This window comes from Hippocampus guttulatus, chromosome 7 (assembly GCF_054856545.1).
Source record: "Hippocampus guttulatus isolate MCC_2025c chromosome 7, RoL_Hgut_1.0, whole genome shotgun sequence".
Lineage (NCBI taxonomy): Eukaryota > Metazoa > Chordata > Actinopteri > Syngnathiformes > Syngnathidae > Hippocampus > Hippocampus guttulatus.
In genome coordinates this window covers 7,923,127-7,949,746 of record NC_141267.1, presented here as the reverse complement: position 1 = coordinate 7,949,746, position 26,620 = coordinate 7,923,127, and the positions used below count along the sequence as shown (strand labels likewise).

Genomic DNA, 26,620 nt, shown 5'->3' with positions numbered 1-26,620 from the left:
GTTAGGGTAACATCAACGAACGGCCCCGATGTTCAAGTACTTTGATTGACAGACATGTTTTGCGATCAAATTAACCATTTGTTTTGCAAGAGAGATACAACAGATTTTGTTTCGAGTTCTTTGCAATCTATTTTTAAATTCAATTGTTGTGCATAATAATTTGGAACACCGTAATTTGAGTAATTTTGCATAAATGTACTGCCGTTATCATTATGATTGTTTGATAAAATCCCAAATATTATAAAAGCTAATTTACAGTTATTGTTGATGATTTAGGAAAATGAAGAAAAACAGCATATGCCTATAATCTGGAAAAAAATGTAGTCTAATAAACATTGTCATTGTAATCATAGTGTGGCACATTGTTTCGCTATCTGGCACTTCTTAAAATTCTCTTTTCTTCTCGCTCTTGCCAGGAGGCGTTAAATTAACATACAATGGAATGTACAACACTAAACCGCAGTCAAACCCTTGTTACGTGCAAATGGCTGTCACTCAATCGAGGCAGGCTCTACATATTACCAAGCATTAATTCAGAGATTCAATTTCAATCATGTCGAAAAGATTGCGTCGCCACGTACCTGCATGAGCTTCTCAAGCTGATAGAACTTGCAGTGAAGATCTTCAAAGTTGTTTTTGTAGAGAGCTCTGAGGCCATACTCGAACATGATTTTCACCAACACACAAAAGGCCTGTTCCTCAGGCATCTGAAACAACAGGAATAATTTATGTTTCTAAATCTGAAATATGTCTCTGTATTTGTATCATTTGCTGCGCATGGTTCCCAAACATTGAGAATTCATCTTTACTGCAAGGTTCAGTAAGTCAACACATTTGTGACTTGACATATGGGTGGGGAGGGGAAACTATGTTTACTACGAGCTAGTTGCGATTACATTTGTAAAATTACATTTGGCTTGAACAAATGTGTGAATAACAACATGTATTACCGCATCTATAGATGAAAATATGAGCTCTGGTGAGTCTCATGGAATGTGCAGTCTCATACAAAGGCAGTCTCTCGCTCTCCAACACAGACACACATGCACACACACATACAGACACACACACACTGAGGCCATGAGATGGCATTTTATCGGCGACAGTTTATGCTTGGGGCTGAATGTGCTGCAGGTGAACTTGAGCGCCTCTTAATATTCTGCACATCTTCTCTATCACCTCTGTTCCTTTTTTCTCTTTGAACCTGCCTGCCTTTTTCCTCTACACATCCTAACATGTGTAATCCACACAACCTCACAACTTCTAGGGCTGCGGAATGTATCGAAATATCGTCACCACGATAATAGCACGTGTGATGTACGTATCTCAAAGAGGTGCAATAAGTTTCGTGTAGAATATTTAATATTTTTTTTGATTTTACCCGCCTTTCACCAATCAGACGCAACTTTAAATGCGGATCCCCATACGAATGGAGGCATAGTATAATTTTAAAGCCACACACACACACACACACACACGCATGCACACACACACACAACACACACATATATATATATATATATATATATATATATACAGTATATACAATTACATTTTATGTTGTTACAATTTATTTGACAATAATATATGTCATGATCCGTATTCGGCAGCAGGTGGCACGCGTTCACTTCTGTCGCCTGCACACCTGCTGCCTATTTGCCAGAGATTGCACCTGCTATATCTAGGCGCTCCGACAGTCAAATCACTGCCGGAGTATTGCATGCCGTGCCACTGCTGTTGCCTATGATTGCCATTCTTATTCGATACCATTCGCTGTTGGTTAAATCTTCGTCGTCCCAAAGGACTCATTATATTAGCGTACGTGAACTAGTACTTGTCTTAAACATATTTCCCTTGCCATTTTTTGCAAGCGTTTTCTGTTGTCGCGTTTCCTTATTTCCTGGTTCTCGTTTTCACCAGCGCTTTCTGTTGTTTATTTGACGGGGTTTTGTTTGTAATAAATATTTTTGTTTTGACGAAGTCCTTGTCGGTGTCTGCTCCTTCGGGGATCCACTTATTCTCTGTTACGTACGAAGCAGTTCCCTTTTCCTGCTTCGTGCGTAACGTGACAATATATTGAGCCTGCCTGTTTTATTTTCTATTCAACACCCTAACTTCCCACTCTTGCTACATTTTTGCACTAGTGTTTGCTGTCCTTTGTAGCAGTGGTCCCCAACCCCAGGGCCGCGGACCGGTACCGGTCCATGGGTCATTTGGTGCCGGGCCGCAAAGAAAGAATAAATAACTTACATTACTTCTGTTTTATTTATTTGAAATCTGAAAGATGTTTTATTTTGAAAAAATACCAGATTCTCTGTTACATCCTTCTCCAGTATGTCACTCTTGACACAGGTCAAGGCGCGCTTCTCGGTCACGTGATAGGTTACCGCTAAAATGGATCCGGGGAGTTAGCAAAATGAGTAAAAAAAATAAATGTTTTTGGGAAGGGGGAAAGGCCCAGGCAGGCGACAGAAGAGAAGCTGACAACTTCCAAGAAAAAAAGGCGACATTTAATAGACAGTATAAGGAGTCCTACTTAAGACACGGATTTATCTCAAGGGGAAATTCCCACACACCAAGCCCGCTCTGCATAATATGCGGCGATGGTGAGTTGTATTTTTCATGCACTTTGTATTTGCGGTGTATATTATTTTGAAAGCATGTTTAATCGTTACCATAGCGACCAGAGAGTGTTATGGCCACATAGGACGTTCCTCTTGTCATGATTTGGGTTTATTATTACGTTTCTAAAAGACCACCGTGCAGGTCATATCATATTATTTTGTTGTCTTTATCAGTCACACCTTAAAGGCCGGTCCCTGAAAATATTTTCTGAAATTAAACCGGTCCGTGGGGCAAAAAAAAGGTTGGGGACAGGCTGCTTTGTAGCAGCCGTCTTTCCTTTGAAAGCTCACTCCCATGACCGGATCGATTCTTTCATTTGCTTGTGATTAGGTTAACGATTTTGTAATTGTCGTGTGGTCATGAGTATTTTTGTTGGATATTCTTTGGCCAAATTTTGTTTAGACTCCTGTGAAATTCAACAATGTTGTGCTGTGTATCAGGCTTTCAGTGAAAAGAAAAAAACCGAGAACAACTTCATAAAGTAAACCTCCAATCGGTCATGTCCCCTTTAACCTCCTAAACCCCAGGAGAGAAAAAAATCCTGGCACCGTGGCTGTTTCTAACAGAAGCCCGAAGGTTTTGTGCTTACACTGACTAGTGTTTGGAGCCGTTTGTTTTTTATTTAGTTTGCCAGCCTCAGCAGCTTCACCTGAAATCAAGCATTTTGACTACCTGGCAGACTTTAGTCCCTTGCGTGAACAACCTTTTTACGGTCATGCCACAGCATTTCAATTGGATTCACATCTGGACTTTCACTTTGACCACTCCAAAAATGTACCAATATTTTTTTTCTCCTACAACTCAGCTGGAAATCCGCATGCAGTGTAAAGGGTCTCGCCTTGAGATGTTACCATTTGCCTTGACCAGGGTTGAGCAGCGGTTCCCGTATGAGATGTCAGCTGTTTTACCCACGGAAGCAAGCAGCCACTCACATGACCTGTGCTTGCCTGACATTCCTGAAGCTACTTCAGTGTGGCTGCTGACCTCTTGACAGCTTATCTGACCAGTTTTTCTTTTTCAACAATGACAACTGTCTTCTTTTTGTTCAAATTTATTAACATTGCAAATTCTTCTATACTCTTCTCCTGATTGATAGCTTGGAACAATGAGCTCCCACTAATACCGTTGAAGCTCTCTGTGGACCTTGTGCTAAGACGCGCTGATAAAAATGTCAGGAGAAGCAGACTGCAACAGCTGAACTGTACCTGGGGTGAGGTACTTTAAATGATGACAGCTATGTGCTTGACTGTGATCGTTTCATTTTGAATTAATTCATATTACTAGTTAAAAGCGGTTGTTATAGGTTATATCAATAGTGGGAAAAGTTTTGAAATGATTTCTCTCTCTCTCTCTGTATTTGCGTGTGTGTGTGTGTGTGTGTGTGTGGAGTTTACTTACATGTAGCAGCAGAACAGCTGCAAGGAATGACTGACCCTGGCAGTAACCAATTTCCTCATCATAGACAGCATAGGCCTTAAAGACAGAGGAAAACAAAACAAAACGGGTAATAATAGTTTATCAAACAATTCAACACTGCATAGCTATGCACAATATTTACGTGTCTCGTAACAATAACGGAATTATTGACAGCAATATAATATTTTAGGAATTGTTTCAGATTTTTAGTCACTAAGAAGACACTTTATTTTTTTTAAATTGCAGAAGATTGATTTTTGAGTATGCGCCGGTGTTGCATATTTCATCGCAGTCACTTTTAATATTGGACTTGAAAGCAGGGGTCGTCAATCCTGCTCCTCGATAATTAGCAAGGTCTGCAGAATCTGAATAATGATGCTGATCATTTGAATCAGGGGAAGACGGGAAACAGGCAGGACAGTGGCCCTCGAGGAACAGGATTGAAGACCCCGGCTTCAAAAGCATAGCAATTCAGGTAATCTTGAGCTATTATGCATTCTAAGTCCAAATATGACCCAATTTCATTGCATCTGCACCGATGACAACGTAGTTCGGCTTAGTTAGGCTTTCGGTTCTATTTAAACATATTTGTGTGCGTTCCTGGTGTTGCACAAGTCAGAGAGAAAATATTGAACTCTCACATGTATTTCTGAGATTTAACATTTTTCAATCTGTCTTTTATCAGTAACAAATATCCGCTAACACTGCGAAGTATTCCTGTCTGTTGGTTAAAAACTAAGGGGAAACCAAAAGATAGTACAAGGCTCAAAATAACTTTTTGTCCCCCGATCAGTTACGAGGCAGCCACTGGCACTGCTGTGCTCCCCACTTCCCAACGAGCCCTTGGTAAGCGGCAGCCACTCTGATGATTTTTTTTTTGGAAAATATTTGGAAGAATCCAGATGTGCTACAGGTGTAACAAATGTTCATCGATTTCTATAGCTGTTCGGAGCTCCGTGCAAAATACCAATTTCGATTCACAAACTGATGCGAAACCGCTTATTTTGAGCCATCAAGTATTTCGTTTCATGATACCCGTATTACAAATCCACAGTTTAAATAAAAACGAGAAAATTATCGGGACATCAAAATGTTTAACTGTGAAAATGAAAATGTTTTGAAAAACACATCATCATTTATTCTGGATCTATGCATCCAAAGCTGAGTTATTGAGTGAATCAGCAGTCAGGTATCTGATTCACTGCCCCTTTCTTCATAATTCGTACAAGACGTCAGGGTTTGATGAATTTGCCTAATTTCGGCTTTGATGTACAGGTAACGGTGATGTCTGGTGGAACTGCCTGGACTATAATCTCCATGCTGACATGCTTGATGGAGTGTGGTATTCACACATTCCCCAACTCAGCAAGGTGACATGTTGGTTGACAGATGGATGGGGGAGGTCCTGGTGGGAGAAATCTAAATTTGTTCGCCTGAGTACATAACGGGCTCAGCAGGCTGAAGCATTCGAATCTATTGTAAACCAGACACCTATTTCAAGACAATTCTAATTCTTTCTTAAAATCTGCCTGCATTCCACTTTGGATATGATATTAAAGTACGAAAAATTGTGCGCTCCTCTACGGTTTACGTTGCCCATCCGTGATCAAACAAGCCGTTTGGTCCAACAGGTATTCGCTAACAATAAGTTATACTCTTCTGTTTCATTTAAATGGCAACGCATTTTCTCGTGATACAGACATTGTAAAGAGGTGATTGTCATTTTAAAAGAAATGGTTGTTATTCAAGAAGGGTAAGCCTCAGAATGAAAAGTGATGCACGAAAAAAATGCTGTCGCTATATTTTAACCCTTTCAGTGGACAGCTTATCTTGTTATCAGGTTACAGGGTGCATGCAAGGGTTAATGACAGAAATGAAGGCAGGATAACAAGTTGCCCTCAATCAAGACTTGATCTAGTCTTGTCCATGATCACTTCAACAGCATCAGTTTAAGGCAAGTAAATATCCGTATTATTAACTCCATGGAGATCTGACAGGTTTGAAGAACCTAAGTGAGAATAAATGTTCACTTTTTTTTTCCCTTTTCTTTAAAACCGTCCCAATTTCCCAGGAGAGAGACACTTAACCCCGAATGCTAAGCAATAACCCGTTCTTGTAGAGGTTAGGGCAGAATGGAACATGATCAAAATGAAGCAGACTGTCACCAAAAAAGTTCACACAGCCCAATTGACCTTTCCTGGAGAATAAAAGGTTAGAAAATTAACGACTCCCCGCATATTACCGAGTAGATTCATGTGCAGATGAACAATTTACAATGGGTCCTGGATCCCCGGCGCTGTAACCCACTCATGCCTCAAGATCCGGCCAACCTTATCAGCAGCAAATCTACATGAATTTGCATACAAATGAAGGCCAGCTCACCACTGACCTACTTGGGTTCAGACCGGATGTAAACCCACCCTGACAGGTCCTCCCACAGTGCTGATCGTACAAAATACAAAAGTGTGACCATTTAGTTATTCATTTATCCACCCATCCATTATCAAAAACTACATTTGACTTTTAGACAAAACACAATTGTGATCACCATAATTGTGTATCTTGGCACCCAATATTGCATCCGTTTGAGGTATTTTGCCTCAGTCGTACGGATGATGAATGAAAGCGGCGGTCGGAGTTTTAATGAAATCAGCGATTATGTTGACGATTATCAGGAGTCATCTTTGGACAGATTTGTCACGTAAGCAATTGTGATTCTCACACAGATTATTGAACGTGTACGTTGTTGCTGTACTTTTTTTTTTTTTTTCATGTAGGTGCCCTTTTTATATAAAGTCACCAGAGATTGAAATACGAATATGAAGATCTGTTAATTGAACGTGATGATATACAGAGATGATATCTGTCGGGGACCTTTGACAAAGCGAATTTAAGGACAACGCAATGGCTGTATTGAATCCATTAAGATCTTCTTCACATAGCTGTCAGGGATAACTGCAAGAAAATATTATTTTGTGCTAACAAGTGACTTTTCCAATCTTGATAAACACAATGACAGAGCTCTCATCCATCCTTGTAATATAACTTTGGGAATCTGATTCCGAGGAGTCGATTTGGATTGTACTGAAAGGGGTTTGGCGTTAACATCTGCTTGATTCAAATTAGTTTGAAAGATTTTACCGATCGCTTACAGAACGACACAGCAATGCTAAATTCAGTTTTACATTTTACTCTTACCTTGCAGATCTTGTAGAGTGAATCCTGTCCATCTCCGTCAGAATCTTTGAAGTAGTCATGGGCAGGGAAGGTACGGTGGATGTCTCGAGTGATCACTCCCTCCTGAGCCGAATCCTGAAATGTGTTGTGCAGTGCAGGATTACACAATGTGTCACAAACACTGGAAAGCTCATCGACAGTTGAATTCAACGCTCACACATATTTTCTCTCTCCTTTTTTAAGGAAAGATAAACAGACACTCCCACAAACTTGGGTGTAAATCGGTTTGGTTTCTGTGGGATTTTGTGCAAAGAAACCGACTCTGAAGATGCCTACTTGGTGATGGTCATCAGCACAAAGTTATGATTCTTTTTCAATTCAGTAGGATATAAAACATGTTCTAATTCCTCTTATGCATTTTCTGTTTCCAAACTTCAGCCGCACAGATCTGATCACACGCACACACACGTCTCACGCTTCGTCACAGTTTACCACACCATATTGGTGTTTTCACTGTTTTTCTTGAGAGCAAAAACCTCCCTGAACCATCCCTCAACCCGAAGGGGCCTTGATGTTTGTATCAGAGAGAAACTAAAGGCCAAGAATATCAAGACACCAGAGAGAACGAGACCGAAATGCCATCTTCCATTTCTACATCAGTACGAAAAAAAAAAAAAAGCGCCAGCATGATTTCCCAGAAAGGCGTTATCTTGCTCGTGCAGTCATCGAGCCAGATCCTTCACCCTTCAATCGACTTGTATTTGACTCCCTTTTCTTTTGAAACTGCAGCAACTCTAGTTGTTTCAAGTTCAAGGTTCTTGCCACAGATTTTCGGTGGACTCGGCCGCTCACATCTGTTTAATCATAAAATCACAAAGTGAGTAGATGATGCGGAGGACCGAGCCTCTGTTGGAGCCATACCATCTGTTGCAGGACTCTGTTCGCTCAGTCAGTGAAGATATTTATTTATCACTCTGGCTGGACTGTATGCCCGAGGTCACTGATATGCTGCATCATTAATGTTAAACGCCTCCCTTGTGTTCCGGCGTGACGAAAAACAAGCTGCCTGTACTTCTCGGAAACAATTAAGAGAATTGTATCTTGGGATCGGATAGGATCTTTACTTTGAAATACGCAAAAAGGAGAACAGCACGGCGGCGAACACGTATACCTCACAGTTGAGAGGTTCTGTGTTCGAATCTCAAATCGGTAGGGTGTTTTCGTCTTCTCCCCGTGGTTGTGTGGGCTTTCCCCGGGGACGCACTCTTCCTCTCATTCCAAAAACATTCATGTTAGCTTAACTAATAACTAAAATGTACAGCACATATGTGTGAATGCAAATTATTGTTTGTCCAAACAGTACGTGCCCTGCGACTGGCTGGTAACCAGTTATGGGTGTGGCCTGCCTCAAGCCCCAAGTCACATAAGATCAGCTCCAGCTCACCTGTGACCTTAATAGGATAAGCACTTTTGAAAAAACATGGATGGACCTTTTGGCATAACGATGCCAGGGAGGAAGACATAAATGTGACTTACTTCTTGATTCCGTTACACACTACATACAATTGGATGGTTTTCATCTAAACGTTTGGGGAATATTAGGGGAATAGTAAGGACCAGAAAAATGCAGAAGAAATCGGGTACAGTACATCCCTGGAATGCCAGAACTTTGATACAAAATTGAAACGTGTAGACATTTAATTCATGTCCCATTGGTTACTATGCATGCTGCAGGCAAGCTTGCATGCCATGTCTTAATGAGATTTGCAGCGTGGAGGTGGTCTTTATGTGCATTATCTACTACAAATTATGATAACAGTGACAAAGTGCCTTGTGTTCATTAGGCCACACAAACACCAAACAGCTTTGTATGTATGAAGGCAATGTTGTGTATGACTGCTCTGTTATTTTTAACCTCACAGAAAATGTAAGCCCCTTAATGAGTTTCCTGAACAACATTTTCAGAAGCAACACAGAATAACATTATTCAACAAAGATTACAGTGAATGTTAATCTGGGCGGCACGGTGGTCGACTGTTCGAGCGTCGGCCTCACAGTGCAGAGGTGTAGGGTTCGATTCCAACTCCGGCCCTCCTGTGTGGAGTTTGCATGTTCTCCCCATGCATGCCTGGGTTTTCTCCAGGTTTCCTCCCACATTACAAAATGTTGCATGGCAGGCTGATTGAACACTCTAAATTTTCCCTACGTGTGAGGGTGAGCACGAATGGCCGTTCGTCTCAGTGTGCCCTGTGATTGGCTGGCAACCAGTTCAGGGTGTACCCCGCCTACTGCCCGAAAACAGCTGGGGGGGAGGCTCTAGCACGCCCACAACCCAGGTGAGGATAAAGGGATTCGGAAATTGATGGATGGATGCTAATCTGGTAACAATTGCACCGGCATTCATAAAGAATAAATTAGGTGCAATTTACGGGACGTATAAAAGGGAATTATCTGCAAAGAATGTCTCCTGCACATTTGGGGGCATGTCCATTTTTTCCCTATGATGCTGCATAAAGGCTTGGGTAGTAACGGATTGCATGTAATGGTGTTATGTAATCATGATCCCAAAAGAAGACAACTTTATTCTCTAATAGATGAGGGAAGAAGTTCTTCTCGAAAGCGAGCATTTTAAATGCGACACAGAGGGAATGGAGTACGGTAAGTGGCAACTGTTTGAATAGTATTCAGCCGAGTATTTCTTTATTTTAAATCAGCTCATAGATTACAAGGAAAAGTGTGAGCTGTCAAAGTCATCCAGACAGCTGGTGGTTTATGGGGGCGAGCCCGCATGCCTGCACCAATGGCTACTCACCTTGAGAAGTGTTTCACCTCCTGTCACAAATCTCCCACAGCGTTACTATTTAAACACCATATCGCCAATAGAACCTGCTAAACGTGTGTGTCACCTGGAAAATAAAAGTTTTTTTTTTCCCAGTTGAAGTCATGTATCGTCATTATTGTATCATTATTACAAGGGTAGGAGGAGGTGTGTGTGTGAATGATTATGTGCAAGTAGGTGTGTGTGTGTGTGTGTGTGTGTGTGTGTGTGTGCTACCGCTAATTGTCAAGGTTGCCTTCGTCGGCTAAATTTGTCCTCTTTTCTTCCATTTTCCAGACTGAGTCTTGTGGATAAGGAAGGCACTTAACACATGAAGGAAGTAGTTAGCATGTCTGCCTCACAGTTCTGAGGGTTTTTTTTTTTTAAATTTGAATGCCAGGTGTTCTGGAATCCTCCTGCACATCGGCTCCAAACTAACTTTTTAATTTTTTTTTACTGGGAGCACAGTGGGCCTTAGCCTGAAAATTTAGTGATAAGTGCTAGTGCAACATTTTGAGGGGTTTACTGCATATCAAGTTGTGAATCAAATATTCACATTTCCACTAATTTTCATCATATTAAAGAGGGAGTAGAAGTTTGCTAGCAAAATATTCACGAATTAAAAACAACAACAACAACCCCCCCCCCCCCCCCCCAACAAATTTACTGGTCGCACATGCGGCAGAAGATGAAAACCGTATTTGCATTTTAAGGGCATTCTCCACCTCTGGAATTCTGCCCCATTTTAAAAACATGCATATTAAACAGAAAATACTAGAAAATATACATTATTAATACATATTTAATTGGCATTTACATCTTTATTAGCATATTTGGTATGGGAGAAAAAATAAAAACTTACTATAATGTTACGATACTAGGATTATGTTACTGATTACGATACTGGAACTAGTAACAGTATTGGAATACATTTTTAAAGGAAACGCTGCCCAACCTGACTGCATATACATGTTTTATAAATGGGATGTTAAATCGGGCTTTGTGCTGAAGAAGCAATTTATCTGTCTGGATTCTGTCTCAAAATTGTATTTCAGAATTCCTTGAGTCTACTTTGTTGTTCGATAATTGATGATTGATCATTTAATGTAAGTATTAAGTTGCTCACTTAGTGCTGCCGTTTAAATGCCCTGCGTTTACTGACCACGTGGAAATGGTTATTGCTACTAAAAGCAGCCCCTCCAATCGTGTGACCTTTTATATGTGCACAAGATCGTGAGTACTTGACTGCTTATATCACTGTCCAAAGATTAAAAAAAGAAAAAAAATCGATGGAGATAAAGCTGAATCTCGTGCAGAGACGTGTCCATTACTCAATAAATATGCACGACCCTTTGAATAAACCATTTTAACACAGCTCTGGACAGAGAGTACACTAAGCTGAAAGTGTTCCCGCATATTAACTACTTGCTAGCCTCCAACTGTGAGGGTCTAAATGTCACAGAAAGTCATGCTGAAATGGAATTGGAGAAGAAAGGCATGTGTCAATCAGAGCTATGAGTGGCAGAAAATGTTTTTTAAAAAGGCAACTCAACCTTCAGTCAAACAAATGCACATCAACCACAATCAGAAAGACGCAGTAACAGTGTGCCTCATCTACTCTATTTTTTTATCAAACAGAATTGTTGAAAAAAAATCTTATAGGAACATCAGTTTCAAAACAAAAATGCCACATTTTTCAGGTCCCTTTGTAATCAACATGAAAGGTTCAAATCCCTGATGAGCCCTCAACTAATGTGACAGCCCTTTTTAAACATTACGGCTGACATTAAACAACAGGCGACTTTGAACGCAAGTGGTTATTTAATTCGGAATGCCACTCAATTGGTGGGTAGAGTAACAAAAGGTGCCAAAACAAATGGAAAATCACCAAACTAAATTCCATATTCTCAAGAGGCCATCAACAGAATTTCCAGTCTGCATTTGAGTCCAAGTTTATACACTCAACAGCAACGCAAAGCAGATGAAAAAAAAACACCACGGCTTACTTTGGTGTTTTATGAAAATGTCTAAGTGCCAAAGTGTTTACAAATAACGGCCCAGCAAAAATACTCAAGTCTCTATAGCTGGGGTGCCTAATACCCGCGGACTGGTCCCAAGTCGATCGCAAGAGGTGAAGGGGGAAATGGAAAGAAAAAAAAAAGATTTGTCTGTCTGTGTGCATGTTATTAATATGTGCACTCTACACCCTAAGTATCCTATCAGTTTCACTTTCACAAAAACAGTAGTTAAAAAAATGAAATCAAATACAAAAGCAGATCACCTTTAACCTATGGTGTTAGCGGGTGTTACGGCTGTTGTTCATCGTGGCATGCGTGTGCGTGCGCATGTGCATAGGTACATGTGTGTATGCGTGCACGTGCAGTAAATGGGTCGATCGCAAGAGGTTGGATGGTTGTTTGAAAAGTAGATTTAGAGTGTTTTCATGAGCATACTACCGTAATTAAATGACAAGACACTTTATTCCCCCCGCCAACAATGCCAAATGGAGCTGTAGTTACAGAGTGTCCTAGAACTTTTCTGAGACTGTTGTCACAAATTTGCAGATGAGCTGAGACCGGGGATGCGCTGCTGGGATGGCTATATTTATTGCACTTGTTCCCGTTGCTCATTCAACTCAACTCAAGATGCTTATTTTGGCTCACAGTTGCTCCTTCACACAGCCGCATGTACTGCTAAGCATAAACGCCTCTCTCTCTCTTACACACACACACACACTCACGTATGCACATGTCAGTCTGGGGGGGGGGGGGGGGGGGGGGGGGTGATGACCAATGTCCAGTCCTTGAGGATGTCATAGCTGGCTATGATCATGATGGCTGACAAGGAGACTTTGGCAGATAGAGAAAGGAGGAGCGAAGCAGCTAACTGTGTCAACTCAGAAATTATTCTAGAATTGTTTTCATTCCATATTTATTCACATTTTGAAAATTTCCAATCTGATGAATTTTGTTTCCAGGTGATGCCCCCTAACCTATCACGTGAACTGGGAGAAAAGCCAGAATTTCGGAAATAATAATAATAATAATATAGAGCAGGGGAATCAAAACTTGGTTTTATTGCAGGCCACTTCGAAGTTACGGTTGCTCTCGTGGGGCTGCTAAGATTGGTGAAACCACATAAATGTATATCATTATCGCTTGGGGTGTAACTGTCCACCAAAAATCACTTTTCAATACAGACCTTCGTTTTGGTTTGGTTCACATTAGATAAAGTAGGGAAACAAAGTGCAAAATCGAAAAGTTCTTATCTTTTGTTATTCCCAGAACCAGTTTGGATCTTTCCCGTTACTATTACAGTATCTATAACTGGAGCTTTGTTGGTGACTGTTTACCTGTAGTTGAAGTTTACATGTATCTCACGACTGCCCATGTCAGGTTAAGGTGTGCATTCCAGAGGAGAGAGCAAACTAGTTTTTGAATATGAGTCAAGGAAATTTTTTTGGGCAGGGTTTGGCAGGCCATGAAAAATGACGGTCCTTGAATTTGACACTAGTGATGTCGTGCCTACCAGCTTGCTGTTGCATTCTAACGTGCAGCAGGAAATTATGCAATTTCACAGAATTTATCCAAGAATTATTATTTATTAATTACAAATGTATTTTTGCTTATCTTTGACAGTGATGTATAGCGAAAGGCTGAAAAATGAAAGTATCTTCCATTAGATAGCAGAAGGTACAATGAACCTGTGTATTCACATGTTTCATAAAACAGAATAAGTCAAGGCTTCCTTAGAGTATATCAGCTTTGTGTTTGATTTAATTGGCCCAGATTTCATACGACGTACATTTGTGAGAAAATGGGGACAAGATCATCATTATTTCCGTTTAGTGGTGTGCTGTGATAGTTTCCTCAAGTAAAAATGGGTGCATTGGTTCAATAACGGTTGGGAAACCTTCCTTGTGTTCCATTCCTTGTGTGTTCTACATACTTGGCCAATAAAGATGATTCTGATTCTGACTCTGAAACACTAATGTGGATGATGAAACTGTCTTGCGGAGAGAGTCCAATTTAAGGAAATACATGCGGTTAAAAGTATTCATTCATTCATTATATACAGTATAATATAGTGATAAGAAATGCATCGCTTTATGAGCAACATAATCGATGAAAAATACATTTTCCGTAATTATCATACATACATCAATGAGGACTAATAAGAATCTGTTTGACATTGAAATTCCAAAACACTTTGATTTAATAAACCATGCATGTCTCTGCTAATTAAGAGCCTCATTACTCAAAAACCTCTCAAGGAAGTGGAGCTGAAACTCTTTCTTTCGCTGGACTTATGTTGCTTAACTGTTTATAAGACTAACAAAGTGTAACTTACTATTAACTAGGGATGTTCGATACCACTTTTTTTTGGGGGGGGGGGGTGCCAGTAGGAGCGCTCAACTCTTAAATAGTCACCGATACAAAATTCCGATACCACTAATACCTTTGATGTATAAAATTTCCCCAAAAAAGGACCTTTGTATCCCAATGTAGCATTTTTTTAATTGCATGAAAGTAATGCAATTACCGGGCGGCCCGGTAGTCCAGTGGTTAGCACGTCGACTTCACAGTGCAGGGGTACCGGGTTCAATTCCAGCTCCGGCCTCCCAGTGTGGAGTTTGCATGTTCTCCCCGGGCCTGCGTGGGTTTTCTCCGGGTGCTCCGGTTTCCTCCCACATTCCAAAAACATGCATGGCAGGCTGATTGATCGCTCTAAATTGTCCCGAGGTGTGAGTGAGGGTGTGCATGGTTGTTCGTCTCTGTGTGCCCTGCGATTGGCTGGCTACCAATTCGGGGTGTCCCCCGCCTACTGCCCGAAGACAGCTGGGATAGGCTCCAGCACCCCCGCGACCCTAGTGAGGATGAAGCGGTTCGGAAGATGAATGAATGAATAATGCAATTACCGATGATCTATTTTGTTTGTTCATTATTTGTGATGATTCTATTTGGTCATAAAATACATATTTATATATAGAACACACAATAAAATGAATTAAAAAAAAAAGAAACAAATAATCCAGTGGCCAGAAAAAGCCCCATCGAACTTCTTAAGAAATACACTGAAGTGCAATTAAAAAAAAAAAAAATCACTGAATACAAGGGTGCTTCAAGTAACAATTAGGAATATCAACCATTTAACCAGTTTTGGCAACACAAGTTTGTCACTGTGTAATTAAACGGTGGTGTCTGAGTCTGAACACTGGGTGCCAGCACCCATTTAATGACATACACAAGAAGAAGAAAAAAAAATCTGACATTGTGTCATGGCACTCTCCTGAGCTGGAAATAACATCAATTAATAGGTCAAAAAAAAATACGAGACTGATTGTTGAGAATTCAAACAAGGATCAAACCTACCGTATTTTCACGACTATAAGGCACCATTAAAAGTCTCAAATTTTCTCCAAAATGGACAGGACGCCTTATGATGCGGAGCGTCTTGTGTATGCGCTGAGTTCCAAAACCTGACTGACAGCCGACACGCTGTTTATATAGAGAAAAGGCGGAAGTGACTGTGGACAGGCATGCGGCGAAGAAGTCCGCCAATGAGTGAAGGGTGGGCGTGTAAGTGGACGCTAAAGGGACTCCCCAAGCAGGTACCAACACCTGTATAGAGTGTGGCTATGTGCATTGTTGCAAAACAACTTCGGTTTTGGTTTCTAAGAACCCCCGAAAAATAAATTCTACAAAGAGACACGCCTACGAAGCTCAGTTCAAACTTCAAGCCATCGGTTATGCTTTTGGCATGCGTGCCCATCTCACAGCAGCGGTGAAAAACCAAGTCAAGCAAATGAACTCTGAGCTTGCCGTTATTACCGGAGGCTTGACTAAAGAACTTCGTTCAAAGTAAAGTTGCGACCGGGCGTTCAAAGTAAAGTTGCGAACGGCATGGGAACAATGGATGATCGATGGCAACTTTACAAAGAGTGAGAGGCAGCACTGGGCGAGTTACGCCACAATTTGCGAATGGATTGTGGCTGCTTGCACGAACGTGTCTGCTTGCACTGTTGTTCGAGTTTTTGGCAAAGCCGGCATCATTTCTGTGGAGCCACATGGCAATGAGAGTGACTCTGACAACGAGAGGGAACACGGCGTTTTTGATGGATTACCGGTACTTGCACAATTGTTCAATTCTGATACAGAGGATGGGGACTTTGATAGATTTCTGGGTGATGATTGATCGAAAAACGTGAGTACATTGTACGATGGCTAAATAAAATACAACGGAACTCAGTTTTGCTCCCGTTGCCTTTTTAAAAACGTGTTTTTAGCTTGTATCTGTATGTCTTGGCATGCTACCGTATGCTTCAAGCTAACGTGTTTTTAGCGTGCGCGCATGCATGCCGTATGTTTAAGCTGGCGTATGTTTTACCACTTTAAAACTGTGCCCAATAATACAGTGCGTTTTGTCTATGTGTAAAATACAGAAATAGCACCCATTAATGAGACTGCGCCCAACCATACGGTGCGGCGAATGGTCGTGAAAATACGGTAAATGTCGAGTACAGGCCCAAACAGTGACCCCCGCCCAATTTAAAAACATTTGAGACAATTGAGAAAGTCGTTTACCTGCACTGATCAAAGGCTAGATGTTAATGCTAATGTCTATCAGATCAATGATCATAAAACGGCCAGAGGTGTACTGATACTTTGAAATAAGGCTGGGTCTCAGTCTGATACCAAGACCTGGTATCGGTACTCCCCAATGTGCTCCCCCATCCGTACTATTCACATTATACGCCACTTGTAATTCTCTATGCTTTATATACTGTGTCCATATTTCTATACCTGACACCTGGAGAATCTATGACTTTGAAAAAAGAAAGAAAAAAAAGAGAAAAAAGACAACAACGCTTGGTCTTCTTTTACACACAAAGGCGACATTTAACAGTATGCTAATTATCCTTGTAGTGTTCAGTGCCGCAGTACAGTACTGCATCATACTTAAAGCTGTCTCGAATTTATTTTCATACATTTAAGACTGAAGCTAAGAAGCATGCATTTATTCCCTTTAAGTACTGTCCAAACATGAATTCTGTGCCGCTCATTAAGATGAACGTGTCACCGCGAAGCATGCAAACGCTGAAGCCAGCAGCTCTTTAGTCTCTGCAGGGGGGCTGAGGTGTTTGGCAGGAACTGCAGCCTCATCAGCACCGTCAATTTTCTGTCACAATAGTTCCACCTGAAGCAGGTGCACTGCTCTACTAACACAAAATAAATTGAAGGACAAAGAGGAGTTATATGAATACAAGCCCCTAACAGGTTCTGGGGTTTTTATCGTCCTCTGTTTCTGGTGCGGAAAATATAAAAGGTCTGCTCACAGATGGCTATATTGTATCTCCCCAGGCATTCTGCAATTCTTCGTGATCCTCTTTAATGTGCTTCGAAAAACAGATTCCAATTAGGAGAGCGAGGGATTTCACGGATTCGATTTTTGGACTGACTGATTTAACACTATTCATATGATTGTGAGGACAGTTTACAGAGGTGCATCTTGTAGTAGGTGGAATTATAACATAAATGCCTCTCTCTTGGGGGGTAAACATTTTCTTTGAAAGCTCTCGCAAAGATGCAGTTCAGTTCTAGAATAATATTAACAAGAATGTTCCAGGAACACAATTTCAGAGGGGTACGAAAAGTCACATTTCATTGATGATGCATGATAATGTGGTTCGAATGAAGAATTATTATAGTAGATGGTGTCTATGTAATTATTAAAAAAAAAGTGATTGCAATTACATCCTGTTCGGTACACTTTGACTTTACTTTGGTAAAAAGTGAAACAAATACAAATATTATTGAACATTATTTTTTATTGTTATTGAATTATTTACATATTTTTATGAATCCGAAATGTATCTTTGTCTGTCTAATCTTTGCCAGCGAAATTTAGTGATTTGCAGAATAAAAATGTAATGCTCTTCCACTGGATGACAAAAGGTACAACAATTATGTGTGCCAAGCAGACAGTAAGGGGGAGTGAGTCACATATCGATACCCCGATGACATCAGGCCGTGGTGGAGGAACGGTCTTTAAGAACAATTTCAAATGTAAACGGTGCACATTCACCACATCGGCCACCAGCTTTGAAGCAACCTTCTTTGAAGTCGGTCGTGTTTTCCCAGTGCTCTGTGCTGTCATTTACCGTCCTCCTAAATACAACAAAGACTTTTTAAGCGACTTTCCAACCTTTCTTGCGGAAATCAGGCTGAGATATGATCATATCCTCTTAATGGGGGATTTTAATATCCATGTGTGCTGTCTGGAATAAACCACTAGCAAAGTACTTCTTAAGACTTATCGACTCTTTTCATTTCGTGCAGTATGTGACCAGCCCGACACATGAACAAGGACATATTTTAGACCTTGTCCTTGCTTATGGTCTACCGGTGTCAAATCTGGAAGTCCTTGAAAATGGGATTTCTGATCACAAGGCAGTTTTATTTGACATAGTCTTATCGCATGCGGCTGTGAAATCTGCCGCTCCTAGTTGTAAACGCCGAATTTATAACCCTCGCACTGCTAGTCGTTTCTCTGATGCCTTTAATAACCTTTGCGTACCCTCGTCTAACACAGAGGAACTCACCTCTTGGTTCAACTCATCATGCCGTGCCATCCTGGATTTGGTGGCTCCTTCAAAAACTGTGTTCCCAAAACCTAAACCCGAGCCATGGCTAAACGACATTACCTGCGCAGCTAGGCAGGAGTGTCGCAAAGCTGAACGCAAGTGGAAAAAAGACAAATTGCATATCTCTTATCAAATTTGGAAAGACTGCTGGCGTAACTACCAGCTCACAGTAAAAGAGGCCAAAAGAGAATATCTGTCGGACCTTATTCAAGCTAACCGTCACAACCCACGCGGACTATTTAAAACGATAGATTCTGTACTCAAACCCCCTCTGCCTACTTGCTCGGATTCTTCACCCGAGATGTGCAACAGATTCCTTCAGTTTTTCATTGATAAGGTCTCTACAGCTAGGACTCCGGTCTCAAATACCGCATCTGACCCCTCTTCCCATGTTCCATGTTCAGCTGTGCTAAATTCTTTTGAAACTGTGTCCTTGACGCTTTTGGAGGATGTAGTTCGCCAGACGAAGCCATCTGGCTCCCCCTGCGACTCTCTTCCCCCGCATTTCTTTCAGGAGGTTCTCCCGAGTGTTAGCGCATCGGTCTTGGATATCATCAACAGCAGCCTCTCTTCTGGTATAGTTCCCCAACAGTTTAAACATGCTGTGGTCCAACCCTTGATCAAGAAACCTGGTCTTGATCCAGATGTGCTGTCAAGTTTCAGGCGCATTTCCAAACTGCCTTTCATTTCCAAAATTCTGGAAAAAGTGGTGCACATGCAGTTGAAATTTTCTTGGATGAACATAACATCTTCGAGGTCTTCCAGTCAGGTTTCAAGACGATGCATAGCACGGAATCAGCCCTGTTACGCATTTCTAATGACATCCTCCTGGCAAATGACGCTGGAGACCACGTGTGTCTAGTTTTATTGGACTTAACTGATACAGTGGATCACAGTATTCTGCTGACTCGTTTGCAGCACTTGGTGGGCATTGGCGGCAGTGCTCTTGAGTGGTTTAGGTCCTATTTAGCTGACAGAACCTTTTGTGTCAGCCTTGGCTGCTCTGAGTCACGCACTGCTCCCCTGTCATGTGGTGTTCCACAGGGCTCAATTCTGGGGCCTCTGCTGTTCTCGCTGTATCTGCCCCCATTGGGTTCCATCTTAAGGAAACATGGTATTCCCTTCCACTGCTATGCAGATGACTGCCAGATCTATGTTCCACTGAGCAAGAAAGACACCTTCTCATTAAGGCCACTCCTATCCTGTCTGGAAGAAATCAAAACCTGGATGGCACAAAATTTCTTGAAATTCAATGAAAAGAAGACAGAGGTGATATTGTTTGGTCCCAGTGGCCCTTGTACATCCCATCTTGTAGACTAGGGCCCCCTGTCTCCTTATCTTAAGTCAACAGTCTCAAACTTGGGCCTTAAACTGGACAGTGATTTCAAACTTGATCGGTAAATTGGTGCGGTTGTTAAATCCAGCTTCTTTCACCTTAGACAGCTGGCCAAAATAAAACCTCTCCTCTCACATGAACACTTTGAGACAGTAATTCATGCCTTTGTCACATCCCGGCTCGATTACTGCAATGCCCTTTATTTTGGAGTCAGCCAGTCCTCCATTAAGCGCCTTTAGCTGGTCCAGAATGCCGCTGCTCGCCTCTTGACTGGTACTCGTAAGAGGGAGCACATAACCCATACTCTGGCATCCCTTCACTGGCTTTAGAGTTATTTTCAAGATCCTCTTATTTGTTTTCAAATCTCTGAATAATCTCGCGCCACCTTACCTCTCTGAGCTCATCCGCCCCTACACACCTGCCCGGCGCCTCAGGTCTGTGGACCAGACATTATTAGAAGTACCAAGAACTAAACTGAGGCTCAGAGGGGATCGAGCCTTTTCTGTTGCTGGTCCCTCTCTCTGGAATGACCTCCCACTGAACATTCGGCAAGCCTCCTCGCTGCCCATCTTCAAAACCCTCCCCAAAACTCACTTGTATTCCTTGGCATTCGACTCAGCATGACTTAGATTTGTTCTTGGTTTTATTGTTTGGTGCTTTCTACCGCCAGCGATGGCTGTTTGAAAGTGCTCTATAAATACAGTTGACTTGACTTGACATATGTGCAAGTCACAATCAAGTCTCAGGCTGTAGGTGTCAAGTTTCAAGCAAGTCCCAATTAAGTTGCTGTGGGAAAAATAAACCAAGCTCAAGTTGCATTATCAAAACAAGTCAAGTCATAACTTGGTTTCAAGCAAGTCAAAAGTCATAAGATGTTACTCAGCACAACATGATGTATATCGGAGTGATGATAAAATGTATTTTTTTTACTGATCAAGGTAAAAGTACATTAATCTCTCTAAAAGTTAAATGAACACCGTAAAGCCAGATCCCGTATTTAGGTGCACCTAAAACCATTCAATTTTCTTAAAAGCCGACAGTGCGCCTTATAATCTGATGCACCTGATATATGGATCAATATTGTGATTTCTTGGACGTAGTATTCTAAATACTGTGTTAAGCGCTTTGTTATAGCTGCAGCGGTTGTGAAAGTGCTATATTAATAAAGCAGTGTTGTGTTGTATTGTATTCCCTTAAGCGTAGCTCCATCTAGCAACCCCAGCCACTATTGTAGTTCCTATTCTATGCACCTTATAATGCGGTGCGCCCTATATATGAACACCATTTTAAAATAGGCCATTCATTGAAGGTGTGCCTTATACTCAGAAGTCCCTTATAGTGTGGAAAATATGGTACATCTCTAAAAAAATTACATTTAAGAGATTAAGAGTTAAGAATACAATGGAAAGTAATTAGGGGTGTGACACATATTTGGTTTCTGTGGGGGGATCGAGACTAAAGTCCCCCTCTTGGGATTCATAAATAAGACTGATATGATGCACATGGACGGACATGTTTACAATACAAAAGCAATTTCTCGGAAGTGTAATCTCTGACTCAAGAGTTATGAAGCATGAAAAAGTCTGTACACTGCTCTTGCTGTCATCTGGTCAACCAGAAGTCCCAACAAACAGGCTAGCTAAGTGCTACTTTACCCTCTACTCCTGTGGCTGACAGGCACATTTCCATGATGCGCTACCTTTCTGAGAATTTACAAATCAAATCCCCCGCAGCCCCGACCCCAGCTTCCCCTCTGCCCTCCCCGCCGCTCGTCCGGCTTGTCACGCTGCTGCTCTCGCTCTCTCTCTCTCTAGTAAGCTCAGCCAGAGAGCGCTCTGCTGCTCACAGTCAAAAAGAGCTACGTGTGCCTACATATTCCGTTCAGGAACCGAACCGAGACTGTCAGACTGATCGGTTTGAAAGGTTTTCAAAAAAACCGTGACACACACATGCGCACGCACACACAGACACACACATGCGCACACACACATTATATATTAGGCACCTCTCAATCCATCTTTAAAACATCTTAAAACACATTTGTATTCTTTGGCTGTCAACTCAGCATGAGACGAGCCATTGTTTTTGTTTTTTAGTGTGATAACTGTTTTCATGGTAATTTATTGTTTGACCCGTCTTTGTTTTGATATGTCAGTTTTTACTTTATTACAACACTTTGTATGTCGCTGGGGTTGTTTTATAAATAATGTGTTGAGCAGTGAAATAGCAATTGTTTTCTTGACATCAAAACATTGCAGATGGTTAAAAAAACAGCTCAATACACACAAATCCAGCAAGCAAATAATGTTTGAATTTTAAATCCTGATTTTTATTTAGTTCATAGATTATGGGCTATCAAGTGAGACCATTGTTTTTTTTTTTTTTTCCCTCGAGCAGGCTTCCCTGGAACCAAATGCAACAGACCACATAGGAAATTAAGTGAGGCATGCTAAGGCTACAGAATATTGTGAAGACAGCTGGAGAAAAAGCTGAAAATTGTCACTCTGCAGACAGAGGACCTTCAAAGTGACTGATCCATCCACCGCTGACCAGTTGATTCCGTGGACGGGATGTTCAAGGGGATCTGGAGGGCAGTAGGCAGTGTATTTGTTCCATTTTTGGATTGGAGCAACAGAGTGACAGAGAATCTAAGGCTGTGATAAGCCTAGCCAGTAGATGCATCTCACCCCCAAAGCTACTTTAACCAGAGACCATTTTCTTTGTTTTTCGTTGGCTCTTCAAGTTAAGCTAAAGACGTTTGACATGGAAGTTTGATGCGTCATTATAATGGACAAAGGAAGTTAAAGCTTGCATAGGAAAGGACCTTATCCATATTAATGAGGCCACCTATTGGCAGGACACATACATGTAATGTGCACTAAAATATACATGAGGTCAGGGCTAAAACGGCATCTTGTTTGAGAATACGGTACCAACCTTTGCCACTCAAATGCCAAAAAAGCTGAAGAATCACACGCAGATGAGCTGGAATACAGTATTAGACGCCAGCGCAGGTTCTCACTAGAATCTTCATATGACCAAATAAATACAAAGGTAATTAATAACGAATGAGCACTGCAAGACAGCCACAGCGTGCGTGTATTATTTCTTCACACTGCATCCACCTTTCAGGCAGATCCCCTGGTGACCGGTAAAGTGATTGACAGAAAGCAGAAAGCAAGACAGACGGAAATAAGGAGGGAATGAGAGAGGCTAAGAGCGATGGCGTAGAAGAAAGACACACACAGAATGACGAGATGAGATAACACGGAGGGAGGGAAGTGGCAAAGGCAAGAGCTTTACAGAAAAGAGAGACAGATTTGCACACAGAGGGGAAATCAGAGGTTTCCACTAATTGTAGCCTGCAGCCATGTTCGCTATGACTCCGGCTCTTACGACAGGTAACTTCTTTCACACAACGAGCTCAAATATAAAGAATTGCTGATGTGTCCAAACCTGCTGCCCATCTTTTGATCAAACTCTTTTTTGCACATTTACATCCATAGTCTTAACACACTAGCAGTATAATAGCAGTATAACTAATAATAGTATATTTTGCACTTTTGCAACTTTTTCCACCCTTGTACGAGTTGACCGATGAGAAAGCTTTGACATCAACCTGACTGAGATGATGTGGCATGACTTGGAGAGCTATTCACCACCAAACATCCCAGGAATCTTACTGAACTGTGATAGTTTTAGTAAAGAGGAATGATGCTAAAGGCGAAGGTGTAGGCATGACTGAAATGCACCTACAGGAAATATTTGGTTGAGGTTATTGCTTCCAAAGGATGGTGACACTTATTAAATCCAAGGCTCACGTCTTATTTCCTCCCTGTCCTGTGAATGTTTTCACATTATTCTCAACGACGATATGAAAAGTTTAAGCAGATGCTGTTTGTTCATTCTTATGATTTAGATGAAGATCAGATGGCATTTTATGACCGATTTATGCAGAAACGCAAGAAATTGCAAAGGGTTCACATACTTTTTCCTCCCACGCTACAGGCCTGTACAGTGGGAGGAAAAAGTATGTGTTGCACGGGATATTGAAATCAGTGTGACCCTAAAGCTAAGGACAATAATAAGTATGCCTCACTGTTGTGCTACTTTTGGAGGAGAGTGTATCATTATGCTGAGGTGAAACAACATAAGTATTAAAATGAGTCAGTATCAATGATTGACACAAATGATATCTGATGTCAATTGCATGGAGCAGAAAGCAGAATGGCAATCAAGCAAAGCTTGCCTAGAAACTATAAATTGCATTTTCAACACCGCTTATCCTGAACTTTGTATGCAGCGATGGCTGTTTGAAAGTGCTCTATAAATACTGTTGACTTGACTTGACTTGACTTGAACAGGATCGGGTGATGGAGGCTATCCCAAGTTGACTTCGGGCGCGAGAACTGAACTGCAGATTTCTATTTTGACTTCTTTTGACCTTTAAAATGTTATATTCAAAGATAAAACATCAATGTGCAAAATGCCGCGGTGCGTTTACAATTCTCTACTTTGTGAAAGTACCCGGAATGCACCATGTTACTTGCGCCATATTTAGCCATCCCTGAACATGCTTTAAGGTGTTGTATGACACCCCAATTGGACTTTACTGTAAACACACAACAACATGAATTACTCACAATTTTGTCTTTAAAAAAAAACAACCCCCCCCCCCCCATCCTATCCATCGTCATCCCTTTTCTAGTCCTTTTCCGGGGTATGGTCGCAGGGGCAACTGCTTTAACAGGGAAGCCCAGACTTTGCTCCACAGCCACTTTTTCCAGCTCGTCCGCTCGTCCCAAGGCGCTCTAGGGCAGTTGGGAGACATAGTCTCTTCAGCGTGTCCTGGGTCATCCCTGGGGCCTCCTGCGGGTGGGACATGCCCAGAACATCTCTCCAGGGAGGCGTCCAGGAGGCATCCTAATCAGATGCCCGAGCCACCTCATCTGGCTCCCCTCGACGTGGAGGAGAAGGAGCTTGATAACTGTTCTTCTCCATGCGGCCTGGGCTCCATGTTCTCCTCTCGAAATATGTTTAAGTGAATTCGTTGAGGTGAACATAATGGCAAAACTAGATATATGGCAGCCATTTTGGATGGTTCAAGTTCCCATCAAGGGAAGAAGTCACTCAGATTGGCTGGAGCCGGACTGGAAATGGAGTCGGCTTTAACGGTTGCGCCGTATAAACGCCATTGGCTATGGGCGGTGGAATTCAGTGCCCACTGAGTTTGTATTGCACAAGGACAGTGTGTGCATGTCAAACTTTTAACAAGGGCCTATTGGTGTTGTTCTCTGCGCTCAAGCCGTAAGTTACATCACTGTTTGCGACTCCAGAGATAAGCAAACTCATCAATAACAATTTATCGTGGTCACCTAAAAACAGATATTCTATCCAATTTATAGTATTTGATTTTCATTCTCATGATTAAATTTTAGTCCCTTTAAAGCTAAGTCAGCTAGGAGGGAGCACAGGGCCCTAGCACCCTCTATTGACGAGCAACCACTGGTAAGCACAGAAGAGGCAAGTGCTCCATCACGCTCATTCGACAATATTACATAACTCCCAAGAGGGGAAGTGGCCCCTGGGAACGGGCTGATGCGCGGTGGCACGCTTTGCTAAATCAACAAGATAAAACTGATAGTCACTGGCTCCATACAGCTGAACACTCAGATCTCACTAAGCCCATGAGTGACAGTGGTGCCAATCCGAAAGGATTTTAGTGGCACTAAAACCATGGCAACCACTATGAAAAGTTGTTTCATGAGTCAGAAAAGGAGATGGAAGAAAAAGGTTACATACGGAAACAAAAGTAACATCTATTTCGGTATACTCGGTTGGTTAACTGACCAACGGAGGCAAGCAGAAATAGTAAAACTAATCCCACTGGCTTGGATTCTTTTTTTTGAGTTCTGTTGTATATGATCTATTGTCTAGAACGAAATGTTTTGTTTCACAATAGAATAGCTGATGCAGAATTTTATAGCCTGGGTTGAAAAACCCCACCTTGATTTTGCACTTGGAATAGCCTCGATCCCATCAATAAACCCATTATGGCTATGATGGTGAACGCTGGAAGTAGGTTAAAGGTATTATTAGTCTGCAAGGTTTCGTTTTCTTGATCAGCGTAGTATTTAGGGCATGAAGATGAAGAAAAACGCGTGCTCAGCAAACCTTGGAACGTTCAGGTCAACAAAAAGTGCTTCCCTGACAAATCAAAAGCCATTTGTTTTGTGGAGGGCCACCATTTTGCAACACAACCTTTTGCAGATTGGAAGCTTGAGGGACAGAGGATGTTATGAACAGTGCAGAGCGTGTGCAAAAGTGTGACCAACATGATTTCGTTTTCATACAAAGTTCCACCTTAGTCGGCCCAGCTGCGTACTTGTTAACATGTATGGTGGTTATAGATAGTATACACACCCTTGTTCAAATGCCAACTTTGTTTTGTAATGTAATTTTTTTTCTGTCATAAAAAGCTGGCATTTGAACAGGAGAGTGTCAGCTTTTTATAATCCACTGTATATGACAACAAATGTCCATGCCAATCACTGCTGACCCATCTGCCTTTGTCATCTTATGTCTCTTTACTACAGGGGACTTT

At 41.6% G+C, this 26,620-nt stretch overlaps 1 protein-coding gene across 1 annotated transcript in view; it reads right to left on the bottom strand.

Moving 5' to 3' along the window:
* rabgap1l (RAB GTPase activating protein 1-like) overlaps positions 1-26,620 on the bottom strand; it is a 120,497-nt gene that overhangs the window by 35,794 nt on the left and 58,083 nt on the right. Inside the window, exons 14-16 of the mRNA XM_086115163.1 lie at positions 7,240-7,353; positions 4,024-4,098; positions 582-707 (exon numbers count right to left, since the gene is read on the bottom strand). Coding sequence (XP_085971289.1) covers positions 582-707; positions 4,024-4,098; positions 7,240-7,353 — 315 coding nt within the window. The remainder of the gene's footprint in view (positions 1-581; positions 708-4,023; positions 4,099-7,239; positions 7,354-26,620) is intronic.